The 21,618-nt window shown below is 35.0% G+C and overlaps 2 protein-coding genes across 2 annotated transcripts; one reads left to right on the forward strand and one right to left on the reverse strand.

Annotated features, from left to right (window-relative positions):
• Positions 1-674: 674 nt before the first annotated feature.
• LOC121728170 (fatty acid-binding protein 2-like) lies at positions 675-16,722 on the forward strand. The gene is made up of 4 exons (XM_042116294.1): positions 675-764; positions 13,906-14,072; positions 15,410-15,520; positions 16,666-16,722. The coding sequence occupies exons 1-4, from the start codon at positions 701-703 to the stop codon at positions 16,720-16,722; spliced, it is 399 nt and encodes a 132-aa protein (XP_041972228.1). The 5' UTR covers positions 675-700.
• Positions 16,723-19,325: 2,603 nt separating this feature from the next.
• Positions 19,326-21,445, reverse strand: LOC121727950. The gene has a single exon (XM_042116032.1). The coding sequence runs from the start codon at positions 21,298-21,300 to the stop codon at positions 19,342-19,344; it is 1,959 nt and encodes a 652-aa protein (XP_041971966.1). The 5' UTR covers positions 21,301-21,445; the 3' UTR covers positions 19,326-19,341.
• Positions 21,446-21,618: the final 173 nt, after the last annotated feature.

Below are 21,618 nucleotides of genomic sequence, written 5' to 3' on the forward strand. Positions count from 1 at the left end.
AAACTCTGGATCGAACTGTCACCAGCAGTATTTCCGGACCTATACGACCGACCTGCAAACCTTCAAGAAAAGAGCGTATTCCCTCTTAAAAGGCCGGCAACGCATCTGCAGCTCTTCTGATGTTGCGAGTATCCATGGGCGACGGTAGTTGCTTACCATCAGGTGACCCGTTTGCTCGTTTGCCCCCTTATTTAATAAAAAACAAAAAAAGGCCATCCCACAAAAGTGCTCAACGCCGCTAAAGAAGTTTTTACTTCAAAAATAATTAAGCAAGCTTGATTTGCTGCATGCATGATGTCATTAATACTTTTTGCTAATACAATCTATTTTCAAATTAACGGTGACAAAGCGATAATACCTAATTTCGGCACACCTTAAGGTGCAATAGATAGTAAATGTACAATATTATGGTTACCATCGAGGAAATTGATCCCTAGGCAGTCGACGGATCTACGTCATTTGGTCGGATCTTGTCAACTCAATATGTTAATTGTGATCTGTCGGCTGTGTTTGACGTAACGCGACCAAATTACTTAGGTCCGCCAGCTGCCTAGGAATTAACTTCTCTGATAGTACAATAATTAAGTGATAAAACGTGCAAAGTTCGCGATTATCTCTATCATACGACACACCAATATAAGGACTACAGTCTAACGAATTATTTACTTTCGAATCAGTAGCCGGCTAAGTCACACTCAAAATGTACGGAATAACCTTCAAGCACAAAACAGATGAGAACTTCAAGGAGTTCTTGGACAGCCTAGGTATGGAACCTGCATTTTTATCTGACTAGACCGGTTGGCATCTGTGGCGTAACTATAGGGTGGCAGGGCTGGCAAAATGCCACGGGCCCCAACCCAAAAGGGCCCGGCCCAAGAGGCCGTGAGGTTAGAATTTTTGAAGTGAAAACTTCTTTAGCGGCGTTGAGCACTTTTTGGCGTTGGGTAAAAACTGTGAAATTCGCTTCAGATTCTCATGCTGATCGAAAAACCGTAAGACGGTTGGAGAGTAGTGTTGTAACATCAAAATCGAGTAATCGAACAATCGATTGTTTTTTTTCGATGGTCTTTATTTTTTTATCGATTGTAAGGGTTTCGACTTTCGACTAATTAAAAAAATCGATTTTTTAAAAATCGATTTTCATAAAAATGGGTTAAAAAAATGTAAGGCGGTCTTTGCGGTGCCCTGTGTTTTACGAAAAAATACCTTGGATTTGCGAGGCCCCTGCAAGATCGAGGCCCCGGCCCCCGGGGTTGCCCTGTTCGCCACCGCCACTGCCACCTACTTAGTACTTGTATTCTTATTACCTATAAGTACCTACTTAAGACATTTTGTATTTAAGTATTAAGGGCATCCCCCGAGCAAACGGCCTTGACCGTACATTTGACGCGCTGCCGAGATCGCACAAAAATCCTATTTTTTTACTTATCTTAAGTAGTTCAAAATCGATCTAACAATAATTTAAAACGGGGAGAATGTAGTTCATGAAATTGTCGATCTATTGGCGTGTGTTTCAATTAGTTTCAAATTTAAAACGTAATTTGTAAATACTAAGGAGATGCTGAAAGTATGCTTCAATTTAATAAATTGGTATTACTTTGGAAGCTAATATCATGAGTTTGATAAACAAAAATAGAAAATTTATAACGGGGAAAGGAATGTTGATATACTGAAGATTATTTCTGTATTTTTATTATAACTTTGTAGCTTTCAAATTATGAGTTTATAAGGTTCTAAATACTTTAAATTACGGAATCTCCGTAGGGGAAGGCCCTTAAGTACTCAGTCCGCAAATCGACTCAATGACTCCTTTGATGTCGTACGCACAAGAATCTCACAGCAACCGTAGGTTATTGAGATGGAATAAATCGGCCAAGTGCGAGTTGGACTCGCGCACGAAGGGTTACGTAATCCGTTCCATTATAGTAGGGCATCGAGACCGGGTTTTCCCGAAACCCGAAAACCCGGGAAAACCCGGGTTTTGGGGATCATGAAAAAACCCGGGTTTCAAAAATGGAACCCGGGTTTTTCGAGCTTTTCGGGTTTTTCGTTTTTTTGATAAATATTAAAGGCCAGACCTGATTTAATGGTATTTATAACAAACTAACATATAAATTATTTATTTTTATAACATATTGTATAGGTTTAATTATTTATATTGGTCATAATAAACAAAATATTACATTTTTAAGGAAAAGTTTCGTTTTAGGAGCAATGAAGACTAATTGTCATAAAAATATTTCTAATAATAATTAATAATACATATTTTAAAAAACCTACCAAAACTATTCAATGTAAAAAAGCCAAGTCTCTTCGAACAATCTATCCTTCGAAAAAGTTTTCAAATTTCATAGAAGCCAAGTCTTGTTAAGAGGATACACCAGGGGCTAGAGAAATGAAAAAAAAAGTACGTGTAATATCTATAGCTGTCTCCCTTACCTCAAGCCTATACCGCAGAACGCGATAGAGACAACTGCAGAAAATCCAGAAAATCAACGATTCGTTGTCCCCTGATTCCTTCTCCAAAACTTAACCGATTTAAGTACTTTTTTCATTAAAGATTAAAAAAAGGCTTGAGCTGTGTTCCTATGTTTTGATTTTTTTTGTATAATCTAGCCAAATCTGTTTTCTGGACGTTTGAACACAGCGGAAAATCTGGCCATTTTTTTAGGTTTTTGAACGTTCATATCTTATTTAATAATTAAATTATGAAAAAAAAGAAAACATAGGGACATTGTATTAGTGGCCGTAGATATTCAGGAAAAAAATTATAACTCTACTAGCATTATCCAGGGAGGAAACAGGGGACAACGTTTGTATGGAAAAAATGGCGGTGTGGAATCCTCTTAAACTTATTTTATAGTTTTCAATCAACATTCAGTGATTGACTACAGTTTTGTTTATTAGATCAAAGGCTTACAAAATAAAGTGTGGACAGCTTCAAAGGGTTCTAACTTTTAAGTCTGCTGAAAGTACCGTAGACTTTTGATGATGGGCAAGTCAGCCACTAGGTGACAAAACGATGAAACTTGTATGGACCGTTGGTGATAAAATACACCCATCAACGAAGTCTTCGGGATATTTGTATTTTTGGAATATCTAAAAACCTGTCAGGCATTTTTGAAGACAGTGTATGGAACAATGATAGCCTATTTTTTAATATTTAATAAAACATATTATTAAAACACTTTTCCGAATTTTATCGTTTATAAAGCAATCACAGGTATCTACAGTCACAAAAAATCAATGATAAGTCAACAAATCTTTATTTCGTTTCATTGAAAATTTTATTCGAATGAGATATTTTTATTGCTGATTGTCAAATTAATAGTAATAATTTATACTGATTGATGTTTGGCTGCATACAGTATTTTTACAAAAAAATATTTATTGTGTCCTGCTGCGGTATGAAACCCAGTCTTCTTTGCAATTTAAAGTCATTATTTTCAGTCGCCTAACTTACAACGTAAACAAAACACGTAAACAAAAACCTTTGTTTGTCGTTATGCTTTTTGTCATTATTTGTTATTCACAACATAACAAAAAGCGACAATATTAAGACAATGCAATCAGTAAAAAAGTTCCAGGAGGGCAACCAGCCTTTAAAAACTGACAAAACCATGCCGAGGAGTTTCCATCAAGTATATTTTGAATCCATATTTTTGTATTGAGGTCTGACAAATGCGGCAGATTGCTTTTTATTGGTTGAGAGACTGATGTTGGTAACACATAATAGGACGAATGGTGGCTTTCTTTAGCCGGCCGTGGATGTCATACTCACCGCGGAATTATTAAAACACGTGATTTTAGTGAATCGAGATGAAATATAACAAGCAGAGTTTTTATCTGCTCCAGCGCCAGAGACAATTTCTTGTCTGTAACAGCATGCCACCATGGTTAATCTTCCAAATTCATTAAAAGAAACATTCCGCATTTGCCATATTATGCAAAGCAACATTCCGCATTTGCCATATATATTCCGCATATTATGGTCTGTTCTGATCAATTATATGGTAATCTGACATGAATTTTGTCTATTGTAATTAGAAGTAATGACTACAAAAAGCTTTGAGGTGTAGTGTAATGTAAGATTTTTCAGTAAGTAATGTAAGATTTTCCAGTTTGTTGGATAACAGAAAAGTTACCTTAAATTGCAAAGAACATTCGGCTTCATACCGTAGCAAGGCAGACAAAAGGCAATTTCAAGTAAAAAAAGGCACGAAAATTTAATTACAGGTATATCATCAATTAGGACCAAATAATTATTAATAACGTGACAATCAGCAATAAAAATGTAAAAGATTAATTAATAAAGATTTGTTGGCATACGTTTTATATTTAAGGTTATTCTTCCATTTACTGTCTTCAAAAATTCTTGATAGATTTTTATATATTTTTATAAAATACAAATACATTTAATAGTATAATTATGTAATTTGGAGGTGAAGCTTGTTGTAATACTTAATCTTGGCCCGAAAATCTAAATCCCTAGCTTTGATAAGATCCAATATATATAACACAGTGTAATTATGTAATTTGGAGGTGAAGCTTGTTGTAATACGTCTTAATCATGGCCCGAAAATCTTAATCCCTAGCTTTGATAAGATCCAATATATATAATAGGAGAGGTAAATAGTCGCTTTCTTAAAAGTATGTGACTGCACACAATGATATTTAAATAGTATTTTACTGATAATGTAAACCCGAAAAAACCTGAAAAACCCGGCTACCCGGGTTTTCGTTTAAAAAACCCGATAACCCGGGTTTTGAAAATTGGGTCCGGGTTTCGATGCCCTACATTATAGAGCAAATAATTTATCGTTATCGTTTTCAGTAATGACGTCATTGAAGGTCAAACTAAGGTTAGACATATATCTATACTAATATTATAAAGCGGAGTTTGTTTGTTTGAACGCGCTAATCTCAGGAACTACTGGTCCGATTTGAAAAATTCTTCCAGTGTTACATAGCCCATTTATCGAGAAAGGCTATAGGCTATATTTTATCACGCTATAACTAATAGGAGCGAAGAAATAGAGGAAAATGTGGAAAAAACGGGGTAAATTATTTGAAAGGGCTTATTTGAACGCGCTAATCTCAGGAACTACTGGTCTGATTTAGAAAATTCTTTCAGTGCTAGATAGCCCATTTATTGAGGAAGGCTATAGGCTATATTTTATCACGCTAATATTAATAGGTGCTAAGAAATAGAGAAAAGAGTGGAAAAAACGAGGGAAATTATTTGAAAGGGCTTATTTGAACGCGCTAATCTCAGGAACTACTGGTTTGATTTGAAAAATTCTTTCAGTGTTAGATAGCTTATTTATCGGGAAAGGCTATAGGCTTTATTTTATTACACTAAGACTAATAGGAGCGAAGAAATAGAGGAAATAGTGGAAGAAACGGGGAGAAATTATTTGAAAGGTCTTATTTGAACGCGCTAATCTCAGGAACTACTGGTCCGATTTGAAAAATTCTTTCAGTGTTAGATAGCCCATTTATCGAAGAAGGCTATAGGCTATATTTTATCACGCTAAGACTAATAGTAGTGAAGAAATAGAGGAAAATGTGGAAAAAACGGGGAAAATTATATGAAATTGCTTATTATCTTAAGAACTACTGGAACAATTTTTATATTATTTGGCAAACATGACGAATAGACCACGTGAAGGGACATAGGCTATTCAATTCAATTCAATTCAATTCAATTCAATTCGTTTATTTGCCATAAAAGTGGTGAATACAGTAGGTGGTAATGATTATTTTCTTAAGATCTAACACTTTTAGCTATGTATAAAATAGCATGCAAATATATATTTAAATTATAATCATGTACAAAAATATGTTTTACACTAAAAATATTCAAATCAATTTTATACATAAGTTATCAATCATCATTAATAATAGTAATAATTAAACATATTATCATAAAGTTATAATATAAGTAATTATAATCATACAAAATATATTTTACGCTAACAATACCTATTCAAATCAATTTTTACATACTTAGTAATAATTAAACATGTCATGAGAGTAATGAGAAATCTAATTTATGTCAAGAAATTAAATAAAGTAAAAATGTCAATTAATTTAAAAACTATTGTCATAAAATAAAATAAGTTAATGTCAACTGTTTAAGAATTCCTTTACATCATAATAAGATTCATTTATTAGCATTCTTTTTAGTTCTCTAATAGACTGTTTTTTAGACAAGTGTTTTATGTGATCTGGTATTTTGTTATAAATCTTTACACACATTGTATATGCATTATTTAGAAAAAGAGTTGTTTTTGGTTTTTTATTTATAATTAATCTATTTGAATTTCTAAAATATTTAGTTGGGTTTGTGTCAATCAATTGTGTAAAAATGTCCTTATTGTGTGTAACGAATTTAAATATTTCTAAAATGTACATGCTAGGTAGAGTCAATATGTTGAATTTTTTAAAGAAAGGCTTACATGACTCATACGGTGGAATCTTAGCTATAGCACGAATACATTTCTTTTGCACAATGAATGCTTTGTCTATATGCGTTGAGTTTCCCCAGACAACTAGACCATATCGCAGGACTGAGGACACGTAGCCGTGATAGGCTGTAATTGAGGTTTGGATACTAACTGTCCATGCTAACCTGCGCAAGACAAAAACAAATTTGTTCAGTTTTGAACAAACTTTATCTATGTGTGCATGCCAATTACAGTGTTTGTCAATTTGTACGCCTAAAAACAAGTTTTCCTCAACTTCCTCTATTTTTTCATTATTGTGTGTTAATTTTAAGTCAACGGGTTTTTTGTTATAAGTTCTAAATTGTATATACCTAGTTTTATTAACATTAATTTTAAGGTTATTACATGTCAGCCATTCAATTAAATATCTAAGTGTCAAGTTTATGTCATTTTCGATTTTATTCACGTCCGATTTATTATATGTAAATATTATAGATATGTCATCAGCAAATAATGTAAATTTATAATTATTCATGATTATTGGATTATTAATTTCAATGGGAATGTCATTTATGTAAAACAAGAATAGCTGAGGACCTAGTACAGAGCCTTGTGGAACTCCATATTCATTAAGTAAGACTGCAGATTCAGTATTGACTAATTCATTATCTCCGTTAATGTTTTCTATTATTGTGTATTGCGTTCTATTTTCAAGGAAGGCCTTAATCCAATTTAAAGCTGGTCCCCTTATTCCCATTTTGCTTAATTTCTTCAGTAGTAATTTATGTGAAACAAAATCAAAAGCTTTAGTCATGTCAATGAAAACAGTTATGCAGTGGTTCTTTTCATCAATGCAGTTTACAATTTGGTTAGTAACGTTGAAACATGCTTGTTGAGTTGATTTGTTCTTTTGAAAGCCAAATTGTTCATGTTTCAAGATATTAAATTTATTTATGAATGAAGTTAGTCTTTTATGCATTGCTTTTTCAAATATTTTTGATAGAATTGGAACTAGCGCAATTGGCCTATAATTACTTAATTGCTTTCTGTCACCTTTTTTGAATATTGGTTTTATTATTGAAACTTTTAACTTGTCTGGAAAACAACCTTCTACGAAAGACTTGTTTATCAGTTCAGTTAAGATGGGGGCAACTATATATTTACATTCTTTGATTACCTTTGTGGAAATTTCATCATAACCAACTGTATTCGTATTTTTTAAGGAATTAATAATGTTTATATTGTTTCGTCACAGGTGCAAGGTTATTTTTTTGCGCAAAAATGTACGGTTGCGTGAAATTCCTAAATTACGCGGGTGAAGCCGCGCGTAACATCTAAATATTATAAGGAAGGTCAATTCTGTATATTGAATATTTTTGTACAATAATACTTGGGACGTGGTCTACTATGTTAACGCGGACGAAGTCGCGGGCAACAGCTAGTTTTCTATAAAAATACTACTAAAAATATAAGTAACTAATGGGTATGGGTTTTTAGTTAATATTACAGAATAATTTTACAGAGTAATGGGCACAATTAAAAATAATCGGCCAAGTGCGAATCGGACTCGCGCACGAAGGGTTCCGTACAATTATAGAGCAAAATTGGGCCAAATTTTTGTTTTTTGTATGGGAGCCCCTCTTAATTTTTTATTAAATATTAATATTATTATCAAATATTAAAGTACACATAAAACTAAGGATTGTGTGAAAAATTCAAGTACCTAGTACCTATTGCTATTATTGGTATAGAGCAAAAAAGGCCAAATAAAATCACGTTTGTTGTATCGGAGCCCCCCTTAAATATTAATTTTATTTTGTTTTTAGTATTTGTTGTTATAGCGGCAACATATTATGTATATGTCGCAGCCAACTGGTTTAAATAGCCGTTCAATCAAACAGCTAGCCCTTTAACTAAACAACTTCATTGAATCACACGTCTATCTTTTTAATTGAATATTTCAGTCGCTCAAAACGTTCAACACTACAGCTGATTCAAAAGCAGCCGTTTGATTGAATTAGTTCAGCGCTCACCACCGCGGCGCTAGGTGCATTTTGTTTAAAATATGGCGTCAGCTAGCCGGTATCTTGTGATTGTATTAAGATATTTTTCGTAATTATACATTACAAGTGTTATTAAAGTGACAGAAATTATGGGAGCGCATACGAGTGAATCATAATTTAAACAAATTATTCAAGGAGAAATTACGGGATTATGAAAAGCATCACCAAGGTATTTATTGCAATTTTGTTCAAAATGAGTTAGAATACAATAATTTATTCTTCTTGATATCATTACATTTGTGTAATAATAACACTAAACTAATGGTCACCTTAGTTAATTTGCCATTTAACAAGTTAGCTAAGCGTCGTCTAGGTGTAGTGTTGAACCGTTGAACGTTGCAGTCAACAAGTCGGCTAAACGACGTATAGCCGTGTGATTGAATGGCGTTGTTCAGTCAAAGGGCTAGCTGTTTGATTGAACAGCTTTTTGAATCAGTGGACTGCGACATATACACGATCTATGAATATTTTTTTTATCTTTTTTTGTATTTCAAAGTCATTACTTTATTGAAATAGATCTTTGACTTTTTTCAATTGTTCATATTTATCAGATTAATAACGATTCTGTCACAGCGGTTAAATCAGTACGTAGATATATGCGACGAAAAAATCTTGCGCGCGCGTCACCGCTCGCTTGTGAGTTCCTTGTGATCTACCCCTTTAAAGGGGTACTTACAGTTCGATACCTAAGCGCGCGAGTGGGACAGGCCTGCCACTACACATTTCCACCACTGTATCTCCTGTGTCGCCAGGATCGACAGCGGTATCCAACCACGAAAACCCTTTGATATGATCTCAGGGAGACCGAGGGACATGCTACAGCTGTCTTGGGACTCACAACGAAATTAATCAGAAGAAAATAGGAGGAGTAGGAAGAATTCCATATCCCCATATAAAGCGGGAGACAGCACAAAGTTGCAGTGACCGAAAGTCAAAGATCTGAAGGGGAAGCACCACGGGAATAAACATTAATCATAATAGTGACTACTACGGTAGAGCTAAATGAATTTATTGTGTTAGATTGTTGCCAATAATAATTGTGACAAAAAGGACGGAAGTTCCTAGCGCTGTCCACGACATCACCGTAGTATGCGACTCCAGATGTACAGAATGGGTTGTTTACTGTTTAGCATTATAGTTCTTTCGTCCTGCCAGAGACTGCACTCCCAGAGAACATGATGAGCGGTTTGTTCAAACATGTTGTCTTCGGTCAAGCACTCGCACATTGGTGATGCTACTAGTTTAAATCCGTTTAAAGTTTGGCCTTAAAATTTCCATGACCGGTCAGGAATTGAGAAACGCAGTGATCAATATCGACGTCCATAGAGGCCCTAGAGATTACGTAAACTTACATGGGTCGGCAGAAATAAAGTATCCTACTCTCATAAAAATATAAATTCGGCGTTACATACCAATAAAACAAGATTAAAATTGATTGTAAATAAAGTGGTCTTAATAGCTTTCTGATAGAGATTTAGATATTAGATAAGGTTCGGCGACCTGATTCCAAACGTTTTCTTATCATTCACTTTATTGCGCGTAGGTAGGTAGTGGGAATATTCCTTAAAATATTATATAATAAGCTGTACCTATATTCTATTTTGGAATATAGGTACAGCTGTATAATATTTTAATGGAAATTATTTCCAAACTACGATAAACCACTAGTGACAAAACTATTTTTAACCGACTTCCAAAAAGGAGGAGTTTCTAAATAAAATAAAACATTAGCGCCGAATCGCTGCCGAAATTTACGCTCGACTCGGCTCGACGGAATTTCGGCATAGTGTGTCGTCCTGCGTCCATCGCGTTCCGTCCGTATTTGGTATGCGTTTGAAACGCAGCGTAAACGCGGCAGAATTTACGCCGGCGTAATACAGCCTAGTGTGTTTAGACACATAAATTAAGAGCCGCGCCACACCGGAATGGCAGCGGCGAGGCGAGCACTTTCAGTGTCATATTATGATTTTAAACTTTATCTTCATTATTGTAATACATAGTATCGCTTGAGAAATTGCAGCCGCCAGCGGCCAGGAGCGGCCACGAGCGGCCACGGGCGGCCGTAGAGTTCTGTAGTATAGTCATGAAGCTAATATAGTACGATATGACGCGATGGTAACTAAAAGGAGTGAAATTATTATTTTTAACAAAAAATTAAAACCGACTTCCAAGGTAAAAACAATAATAACATCCTTATAATATGAACTAAAAAGTATTAAATATTTTTTCCCACCCAATAGTATCTATTCTATATATATGTAGTCTGCCAGAATATTCAAATATTCTGGCAGACTGAAGATTCAGCTTTATCTGGTACCGACTTCAAAATGATGAAGATTGAGTACAGAAATAGTAGTTTTAGCCGAATACGGAAAAAGGCACTATTAGATAAGAAAAATTATTTAATACTTTTTAGTTCATATTATAAGGATGTTATTATTGTTTTTACCTTGGAAGTCGGTTTTAATTTTTTGTTAAAAATAATAACTTCACTCTTTTTAGTTACCTAGTATACTATCGCGTACTATACGTAGAATAATTAATACACTATATTATTATACGTATCTTATTACAAGCTCACCGGTGAGCGAGACACAATAGATTAACAATAGATTTCCAAGAATCCACGATCGAAGGATTAATAGGAGTATAATCAGTAAAACCGTTTCGGAGGAGTAAGGACACGAGAATTTTAAATAATTTATGAAGATAAGAAGATGTACTTATTTATTGTATTAAATATTAATATTATAAGGCACTTATTTAAAGGGGCAGTTGTAAATCGCAGTTTTGGTCAGTTAAAAATTATAAATGGCACGTGTAATGAGTAACTAGTTTAGCAGTTAAAACTAAGCAGTAAAATAAACAAAAATGAGTTGTAAAAAATAATGAAATGGATCATTGAAAACATTATTGAACAGTAAAATAATTATTAAATGAGCGGTAAAAATTAATGATTGAGCGGTTACGTGTGGGCAGTAACGAATCGGAATTTGTCAGTAAGAAATCTTATTCTAAGCAGTTTTTTAAACAATGAGGTGGTAAAATATAATAAAATCGGCCAAGTGCGAGTCGAACTCGCCCATGGAGGGTTCCGTACCGTTATAAAGCGAAAGTAAAACGGTCACTGGCTGCTGCCGCAGCACGCTCGCTGGGCTCCCTCTGTGTTGCGGTCTAAGTTCTAACCTAACCTACTCTTGGACTTTCTGGATTGTGTTTGTTTTTGTTTTGGCGGGGGGCTGCGCCCCCCGAACCACCCCGTCCCCCCTCTACGGTATCTGTGGTTAAGTAGGCCTCCTGTAAAGTCGTTATCGCACCGCCCATTCCATCATTTTTATCTCTCATTCAGTTATTGGACTGCTCAATTATTTTTTTATTACTGTCCATGTTTTACAGTCGCAATAATTAATCAACCGCCATAAAATTAAATAACTGCTCAATATTTTTTTAAACTAATCATAATAATTAATAACATCTCATATATTTAAATCCTAAAACGTATATAAACTACATAATAGAACAAAAGTTCTGATAAAATTTTAATAGTCTAATTCAGCAACTCCACAGAATACACATTTAGTACAAGCTACTCTAATTCAACGAAATTATAAATAGTTCCTTTTAAACACATTAACTTATAAGTAGGGAATTATATCGTGAAACTTGAAAGAAACAAGCACGAATATTTGTTCGTAATTTATTTATTTGACAACTACTTTGCTACATATCCACTAATAGGAGGGTGAATTTGTGTACGAATTCGGACATCTACCGGTCCCTAGCACTTGTAAGTTGTATGACTCGAGCGATCTTTACACGAAATATTTCGAGTGTTTTGAGAATACACAAACTATTAGCAACAAATTATATCGTGCAGGAAACCGGTCTCGAACGCTTCAACTCCCAAGCGGCCACATGTGGTGTACGAATTCAGACATCTATAACTGGTCCCACTCGTTCGACTCGAGCGATCTTTGCACGAAATATTTTGAATGTGAAGTTTTGAGAATACACAAACTGTGTTACGCTCGTAAAAATCTCATATTTCGGTATTTTATTCGAAGATGAACTTTTCTCACATCCTGAGAATTGTGGCCTAGGTGCGCGTGGTCTATGGCGCGGGCGGTTGCATACTAAGGTATCTTTTTTTTATGAAATAAGGGGGCAAACGAGCAAACGGGTCACCTGATGGAAAGCAACTTCCGTCGCCCATGGACACTCGCAGCATCAGAGGAGCTGCAGGTGCGTTGCCGGCCTTTTAAGAGGGAACAAGGTAATAGGGGAGGGTAGGGATGGGAAGGCAAGGGAATAGGGGAGGGTAGAATAGGGTAGGGGATTGGGCCGAGTGACTCACTCACTCGGTGAAACACAGCGCAAGCGCTGTTTCACGCCGGTTTTCTGTGAGAACGTGGTATTTCTCCGGTCGAACCGGCCCATTCGTGCCGAAGCATGGCTCTCCCACGTCTATAGCATTCAAATAAAGAATTTATGTAAGATGAAAACCTCTTCTATCTTTTTAAAACAAAAAAGAACCAGTTTAATGCGCTAGATTTTTCACAAAAAGCCATTAATTAAAAAATACACATTTTTTTTCTTAAACTTTGATTTTTTTATGTTTAATTCCACAAAATTTATAACATATTGCCTGTGTAAGCGTAGTCCACAAGTTAAGCTATCAAATGAGACCTTTTTTATCTTCATAGGATATTTACATGAGAAGTACTGGTCAGATTAGTGTGAAAGCCTGGGAAAAACTAAAATGGCTGCCATTTTACAACCGTGAGAGAGAGAAAAATTTGAGAGCCAATTTGTCGATAAAATATGCCATAGATTATGACATTAAAGGATCGGATACCGGTGTCGGGACACATTGTATATATAAAAATGGATTTCCAATTGTGTTACTTAGTAACGCTATAACTCGATAACGGCTGAACCGATTCTGCTAAAATGGCACGTTTAATAACTAGTTAAGCAGTTAAAACTAAGCAGTAAAGTAAACAAAAATGAGTTGTAAAAAATAATGAAATGGATCATTGAAAACATTATTGAACAGTAAAATAATTAAATGAATGAGCGGTTACGCGTGGGCAGTAACGAATCGGAATTTGTCAGTTAGAAATTCCATTCTAAGCAGTTATTTAAACAATGAGGTGGTAAAATATAATAAAATCGGCCAAGTGCGAGTCGAACTCGCCCATGGAGGGAAAGTAAGACGGTCGCAGCACGCTCGCTTCGCTCGCTCGGCTCCCTCTGTGTTGTGGTCTAAGTTCTAACCTAACTTAACCTACTCTTGGACTTTCTGGATTGTGTTTGTTTTTGTTTTGGTATATACTATGTATGGTATACACTATGATATATACTATGTAGTGATTGTTATCTCTTTCTTTCAGGCATCGGAGATGTCAAAGTTCAGGCTATCCTGGACACCTGCCCATCCCAAAAACTGGACAAGAACGGGGACGATTACGTCTTGACCACGAGCGACTGTAAAAAATCCAAGGAGTTGACATTCAAAAACGGCGTTGAGTTCGAAGAAAATGTCACTGAAAATGTTACCGTCAGTATCTATATAATATCACTACTCAAGTTATTCCATAGAGAAATATACACGAGGGCCCGTTTTTACCCTTTGGCTACGGAACCCTAAAAATGAGTTCGATCGAGAACCTAAGTAAAGAGATTGCCCACTACCCTGCCCAGTGCATATTATGTTGTCGTTAATGTGCGTAAACCAGTTAGACTGCAGATTAACAAGGTATTCTGCAGATTATCTGGGTCAGTCAGTTAAAGTGCTAAAAATTATTTTTATTCTCATTAAATTACATAAAACATATTCTTGTTTGAATAAAACATGTTATTTAGTTGTAGATAATCTATACTAATACTAATATTAATAAAGCAGAAGAGTTTGTTTGTTTGTTTGAACGCGCTAATCTCAGTAACTACTGGACCGATTTGAAAAAATCTTTCAGTGCTAGATAGCCCATTAATCGAGGAATGCTAGGCTATATTTTTTTATACGCTAATACTAATAGGAGCGAAGAAATAGAGGAAATTGTGAAAAAAATGGGGAAATTATTTGAAAGGGCTTAATTAAACCCGCTAATCTCAGGAACTACTGGTCCGATTTGAAAAATTATTTCAGTGTTAGGTAGGCCATTTATGGAGGAAGGCTATAGGTTATATTTTATTACGCTAAGACTAATAGGAGCGAAGAAATAGAAGAAAATGTGGAAAAAACGGAGGAAGTTATTTAAAATTACTTATTGCCTTATGAAACTACTGGAGAAATTATGTTATTTGGCACACATGAAGAATCGACCACGTGAAAGGATATAGCCGATATAGGTTTCTTTTTTTGCGGAAAAATTTACGGTTTCCGTGACATTCCTAAATTACGCGGGCGAAGCCGCGCGGAACATCAAGTTATTTTATATAATGTTTTGGACCTATTTCATAAACAAAAGAATGAATAAGTAATTAAATTTTAAGTAAAATGTTACTCTGGTGCACTAATAAAATATAACAAATCGTATCAACTCGAAAAAAACAACCAAAACAAAAACATTAATGATAGGTTGACAAGCTTGAGCTAAAGTTTTTAGGGCTTAATTTACGAAGAAAGAGAATGCAAACTAACTAGGTAAAGTGCAAATATAAGCTTTTTTATTTAAAAATTTCACACTTTAACGGATGGCATCAGAGAATCTGCAGATTACTTATAATATATTCTAACGGTAGCACAATATACCTACACTCATAACGAAAATGGCCATCGAGTATCGTCGCGACACGAAGAACGTTTCATCTGCCCGCTATTATTTTTGTTGTTACCATGTAACTACAATATTACTTACCTATTTTCGTTTTGTTACAATAACTGTACAATTTCAGGCCAAAACGACCTTCACAATCGACGGAGACGTTTTGAAACAGGTGCAGAAATTCCCTGATGGTAGATCACTCTTCATCGATCGCAAATTCACCGACAACACCTTACTTGTGGTAAGTTAACTACACTTTGTACTTTGTATCCAACAGTGGCAAATGCTGTTTCTTCAGCGCATTCTTCTGCTTGCTTCCTAGCGCATTAGGTGCTAGCCGTAAAATAGGTAGGGACTGAGAATTGAAATGAGCAAAAAGAGCAAGTGCTTAGTGCAGCCGACATAAAGTGGCATTATTGACCTAATTTGCCTTCGCCTGTACGCGTTAGGCAAGAAGCTCTTCAACTATCAAATAGGCTAGAGCCGCTATCCCCAACCCGCGGCCCGCTGGGACTTTATTTGTGGCCCGCGTGATGTTAAACAATTTTAAAATTCATGCCCACCGGCAAAATAACGTAAAGTCTACGTGATAGTCGTTAAATTTTTCCACTTTTAAATCGTTAATTTTGAATAATGTTATTTTTTAAGTCTAAAATTTTTTGTAGCGGCCCGCGACACCAAGATCAAAACATGAAAAAAAAATGTTGGGGACCACTGCTCTAGAGGGTCGACTCACAGCTCACAGGTCACAGCGCCCCTTTTGCCTAGGCGCCGCGGCGCACAGTTTGGGTACCCCGGTCTAGACAAATGATTTTTATACAATATTGTATAAAATCTGTAAAAGCTATGCCAGATGCCTCTACGTTCGATTTTTTTTAATTTACTATTACCTATATATAAAAATATGACCCTTCAAAAATCGCAAAAAATGAATGCCCCGGACCCCGCCAATCCACCGACGCGACCTTAAAACAATTTTTTTTTTATGAAATAAGAGGGCAAACGAGCAAACGGGTCAACTGATGGAAAGCAACTTCCGTCGCCCATGGACACTAGCAGCATCAGAAGAGGTGCAGGTGCGTTGCCGGCCTTTTAAGAGGGAATAGGGTAATAGGGTAGGGAAGGGAAAAGGGTAGGAAAGGGAATAGGGGAGGGTAGGGAAGGAAACAGGAGAGGGTAGGGAAGGGAAAAGGGTAGGGGATTGGGTAAACTCAACAAACTCACCCACTCGGCGAAACACAGCTCAAACGCTGTTTCACGCCGGTTTTCTGTGAGCCCGTGGTATTTATCCGTTTCTTAATAAAATAATTCTTCTGCACCCGCGTTCCCTCTTAAATAGACGTAGGTACCTACTTACTTACTTTTATATTTTTGTTTTTGTTACAGACTCTCAAATCCAGCTTCTGGGACGGAGTCGCTTACCGCCACTATGTAGCTGCTTAATTTTAATTTAATTTATTATTAAACTTTTTTACTAAATTATAAAGTACTTTTCTTTATTGTATTTCAGGATCGATTTGGTTTTGAGTTTTGAGTTTTTGACTTAGAGATGTAGTTGGGGAAACGCATCTATATTATTATGGTTATAGTTTGTAAAAGAAAATTAATATTTTTCAAGAATTATCAACATTTTTTAAACTTCCATTCAAAGGGCATTGGGTAACTTTGTATGGACCTGTGGCGTCATTTTTTTTTCCAGCGGCCAGGGATTAAACCAATACTATTTTGTAGCACTACATTAGAGAAACATATATTAGTAATAAAAATTGTTCTAAGTAATATCGGAGCTGAGCTACGATTATTTTAGTACTTATATTTATTTTTGCGCCTTATTTTCACAAAATCAATAGTAATTAACGTTACTTTATGGAGCTATCCTTAACAAACAGGTATAGAAAGGGTATATTAATCTGTTGGATATATATTTTTCACTAGCTATCGCCCACGACTTCGTCCGCGTCAAATATATGAATAATTTTTCATACATAGGTATTTTCACACTGGGTTCTCTCGCCCGACTAAAATATAGCCAGACTTGAGACTATATTTCACTAGACAGTGGTTTTCAAAGGGCCGGATGCAATATAAGGCAATTATAATTATTGTTCTTGTGTATTAATGTGTTGTAGGTAAAATGACTCTAGGGTATTATTCCCTTAATATAATGTCGATTATTTCCACTATTTAGCGCATTTTGGCCATATATCGTATGAGTTATTTTTTTACAAAAGAAAAATAAATAGTTAAATAATCGGTCGGTAAATCGGTGAGTCGGACTCGCGCACGAAGGATTCCGTACCATTATAGAGCAAAATTAGGCCAAAAATTGTGTTTTTTGTATTTATTTTATTAATACAAAATAATTTTTTATTTTATTTAAATATTATTATTAAATATTAAAGAATACACAATATAACTAAGGACTTTGAGAAACAATCAAGTACACACGTGGGAGAGCCATGCTTCGGCATGAATGGGCCGGCTCGACCGGAGAAATACCACGTTCTCACAGAAAACCGGCGTGAAACAGCGCTTGCGCTGTGTTTCACCGAGTGAGTGAGTTTACCGGAGGCCCAATTCCCTATGCTATTTCCTTCCCTACCCTCCCCTATTACCCTATCCCTCTTAAAAGGCCGGCAACGCACCTGCAGCTCTTCTGATGCTGCGAGGGTCCATGGGCGACGGAAGTTGCTTTCCATCAGGTGACCCGTTTGCTCGTTTGCCCCCTTATTTCATAAAAAATAAAAAAATAACTTACCTGTTGCCATTATTGATAAAGAGAAAAAAGGGCCAAAAAATCACGTTTGTTTGACCCCCCCTTTAATATTACTATTATTTTGTTTTTAGTATTTGTTGTTATAGCGGCAACAGATATACATAATCTGTGAAGATTTCAGATATCTAGCTATAGCGGTTCTTGAGTTACAGCCTGGAGACAGACAGACGGACAGACGGACAGAGATCGAAGTCTCAGTAATAGGGTCCCGTTTTTACCCTTTGGGTACGGAACCCTAAAAACTCACTAAATGACGCGCGTAGTTGTATTTCGGTTAAGTCATAACTAAAAATAAAAATAAATGATGAAATGAATTGTACTTTATCTATATCTACAGGCTGTAACAAAACTAAGTGTTAATAGATTATATAATATTATGTGTCTCTTTTATAGAGTTCACTGTGAAAGAAGCAACGCTGAAATACATTTTTTTGTGATTTGCATGGGCAAGCGCCCTGGCGTAAAGAGTATACAAAAAGTGAAAAAAAAAAATGTTCTCTTTCAGCGCTACTACTTTTACACTAACTCTATACACGAGACTCATACACAGTACACACCCTAAAGTATTATCACTTAGTTTTGTTATACCCTGTATACTAATATTATGAAGCTGAAGAGTTTGTGTGTTTGAAAGTGCTAATCTCAGGAACTGCTTGTTCGATTTGAAAAATTATTTTTGTATTGGATAGCCCATATATCGAGGAAGGCTTTAAGCTAATAAATAATGTCGTTTTTTTTTTATTTTCCTGAGTATTCATGTCATGATTGAATTTACTTTTAGTTGAAAATACGAACTGAAAATGCCTAATATCTCGGCTCCGATATAGTTTAGCTATGTGTCCTCCATAATAAAGTTTACTCCCCTTGATATGTTCTTTCATAATATGCCGGTTTGGTGAGTGGCCGCGAAATTTGAAAATGACGCCAATATTACCCAAACCCCTTTTAATTTCTTTATTCTTTTTCCCTTATTTTATGTTTAAAAAATCTAATAATAAAAGAAAATATTAAGTATAGGTACTTAGTCATGACTCACTCATGCTTTATCTAAACATGATTTTAAGAAAATTGTATTGCCATATTCATATCTTCTTCTTATATATAAAAATGGATTTTCTAATGTGTCAGTCGCGCTAAAACTCGAAAATGGCTGAATGGGTTGGGCTGATTTTAGTCTAAAAATATTCGTAGAAGTCCAGGGAAGGTTTTAAAGTGACACGAAGTTCACCGGGACAGCTAGTCAATACACAAAAATAAAAATACAACAAGAGTAGGTATATAAAATTTTATATTATCATTTCGAAACGAACAAACCTTTTATCACAAAAAACACATAATGGCATTTCATCATAGAGTTCTGATCGGGCGGTGACCCCGCAAGCTTCACATACTAGATAATCACCACTCTCTATTGGTGTAAATGTAACCGAACAAAACATATTCAAATGTGCAGAATTTTCAGGACATGAAAATCCTTTCATCTCACCATTACAACTTTGGCAAGTATACTCAAATTTCAGGCTGACTAAATCTAAGGTTTGTTGATCTATAAAATCAGTTACAGATTTCTTATACTTAGTGCAAAAATATACTAAAAAGTTATTCAATCCAACAAAACTTTCTAATTTAAAGCTATCGGTATTCAACTGGCTATTTTCTAATTCAAATTTTAATTTATTCAATAAGTTTACAGCATGAGCGACTAGAATTTTTTCTTGAATTTCCTCTACATTGGTGTTAGGTAAACATGGTAGAGAAGCAATTTTGGATCTCCTCAGACTAATATAAAACAATAATATAAAGTAATATACTTTCAGTTTGTATACATTGCTTTCACCTTCTACCAGTAAACCGTTATAATCATATTCTGGAATATTTTTATATTTGAAAAATAAACATCTAACAGGTTCTATACAATCCCAATAATTAGACAAAGACTGTGATGGGTTATTCGTTAATTTATCAAGATAATATATCGAATCATTACTAGTAGACAAGAAAACCAAGTCAATTTTTATGCTCTCCTTTCTGTGATATAGTCTTCGATCTTTAACAACTAAACCAAAAAAGGCTTTATTTTGTGATAGACCCATACCTGCAAGCTCATAATGTTGCAAATTTTCCTTTATGTCTATTGCATTCAAAGAAACATTCAAATCGTTAAACCTAATGCTTATATTTAATTGATATAATTTGGTATTCATTGTGCCTACATAAAACTCATTATTTAAATTTACAAGAGAAACAATTTTATGATCATTGACTGGCAAAATATTTTGGGTAATAACATTAAATTCTTTATCTAAAAACTGTACTACTACATGTCTGTTTTTAATATACAGTATAACTAGTTTGTCTTTAAATTTAAAAGAGTGTACACATCTCGCTGCCATTTTATCTTGATGTTGCCAAATAACATGCTCTTTTATAAATTTAAAATGTTCAGTGACATAAAATTCATACAAAATAACCTGTCCACTTCGATCGGAACAGGCTAGCAGTATTTGTTTATCACTAAAAGGTATCCAAGTTATATCTTCTATATCCTCAACTGAGATGACTTGGAATTTGCCACAAAATTTACTTTTTATCACATTCTCACAGGTGAGGGACCAAAACAATATGTCACCGGAACTTTGCACTGTCACAAAATAGCAGGATCTATCCTCATTTAAGTTTGGAGCCCAGCACATTGCACCTGTGGCTGTTTTATATGTGAACTCCTTAACTTTCTCAATATTCTTTGCTTCTTTAAGAGAAAATGGTGCTTGTGTATCTAATATAATTTGTGTAAAGTTTAGGTTAACTGTGTATGTGCACCTATTCTTTGATAAGAAATTAATATTGCCGAAGTTGTTGAGTACCGCAACGAGACACTGGGAGTTGTTAAAGAAATTATCTGGGGAGCACTTCAAAGATTTCATGCCTTCCATTTCGTTTTTCAGATATTTGCTATGAGGCCAAAACAATGGGTTCGTAACCATTTCCGTCAGCTCGAAATGTTTCATTCCTTTCTGGACATGATTCTGAAAAACTTGTGTAGACACTGGGCTATCATTTGGCAACCTTACAACATTTTCTTTCAAATCCAGGTTCTTTTCCGTCGACTGTATGTTGTACGAAAAATCAAAAAATGATAAGTGTTTGTTTACCGCAATACATAGCACAGAGTTTTGCCAAGAAAAACTTGGTTCCTCTTGTTTACTTAAATATATAAACCTTCTAGATATTTCATAAAGCAACATATTGACATTGTTGCACGAAATCTTGAATAAAAAGGTTTTGGAAAACTTATTTCTTCTTTTTGTTTGTTTTGAAATTAATAACCTACAAATTACACATGTGACAAGTCTTCTTCTTCTTCTTCTTTTTAATAATGGCTCCTTGGTGAGTTGCCAAACTTCGGTCTTGATTATGATACTTGACAGTGACACTGACATTTAGTTTGTTTTTTAATATAGCTAATAGCAAATACTTTAGACTACAATGGTTACGAGTTACGAGTTTACGACTAAATGAGTCATCACTCATCAGTCAACTCAAAACTCAAGCAAGACTACTCA

This window comes from Aricia agestis, chromosome 6 (assembly GCF_905147365.1).
Source record: "Aricia agestis chromosome 6, ilAriAges1.1, whole genome shotgun sequence".
In the NCBI taxonomy this organism is placed as follows: Eukaryota; Metazoa; Arthropoda; class Insecta; order Lepidoptera; family Lycaenidae; genus Aricia; species Aricia agestis.

Bases quoted from the DNA above. Each gene is read 5' to 3' on its own strand.
- LOC121728170 (XM_042116294.1), top strand. From the start codon at position 701: ATGTACGGAATAACCTTCAAGCACAAAACAGATGAGAACTTCAAGGAG. The intron at 14,073-15,409 runs GTCAGTATCTAT...GTACAATTTCAG, and splicing joins ATGTCACTGAAAATGTTACC to GCCAAAACGACCTTCACAAT. The intron at 15,521-16,665 runs GTAAGTTAACTA...TTTTTGTTACAG, and splicing joins CCGACAACACCTTACTTGTG to ACTCTCAAATCCAGCTTCTG.
- LOC121727950 (XM_042116032.1), bottom strand. From the start codon at position 21,300: ATGTTGCTTTATGAAATATCTAGAAGGTTTATATATTTAAGTAAACAA.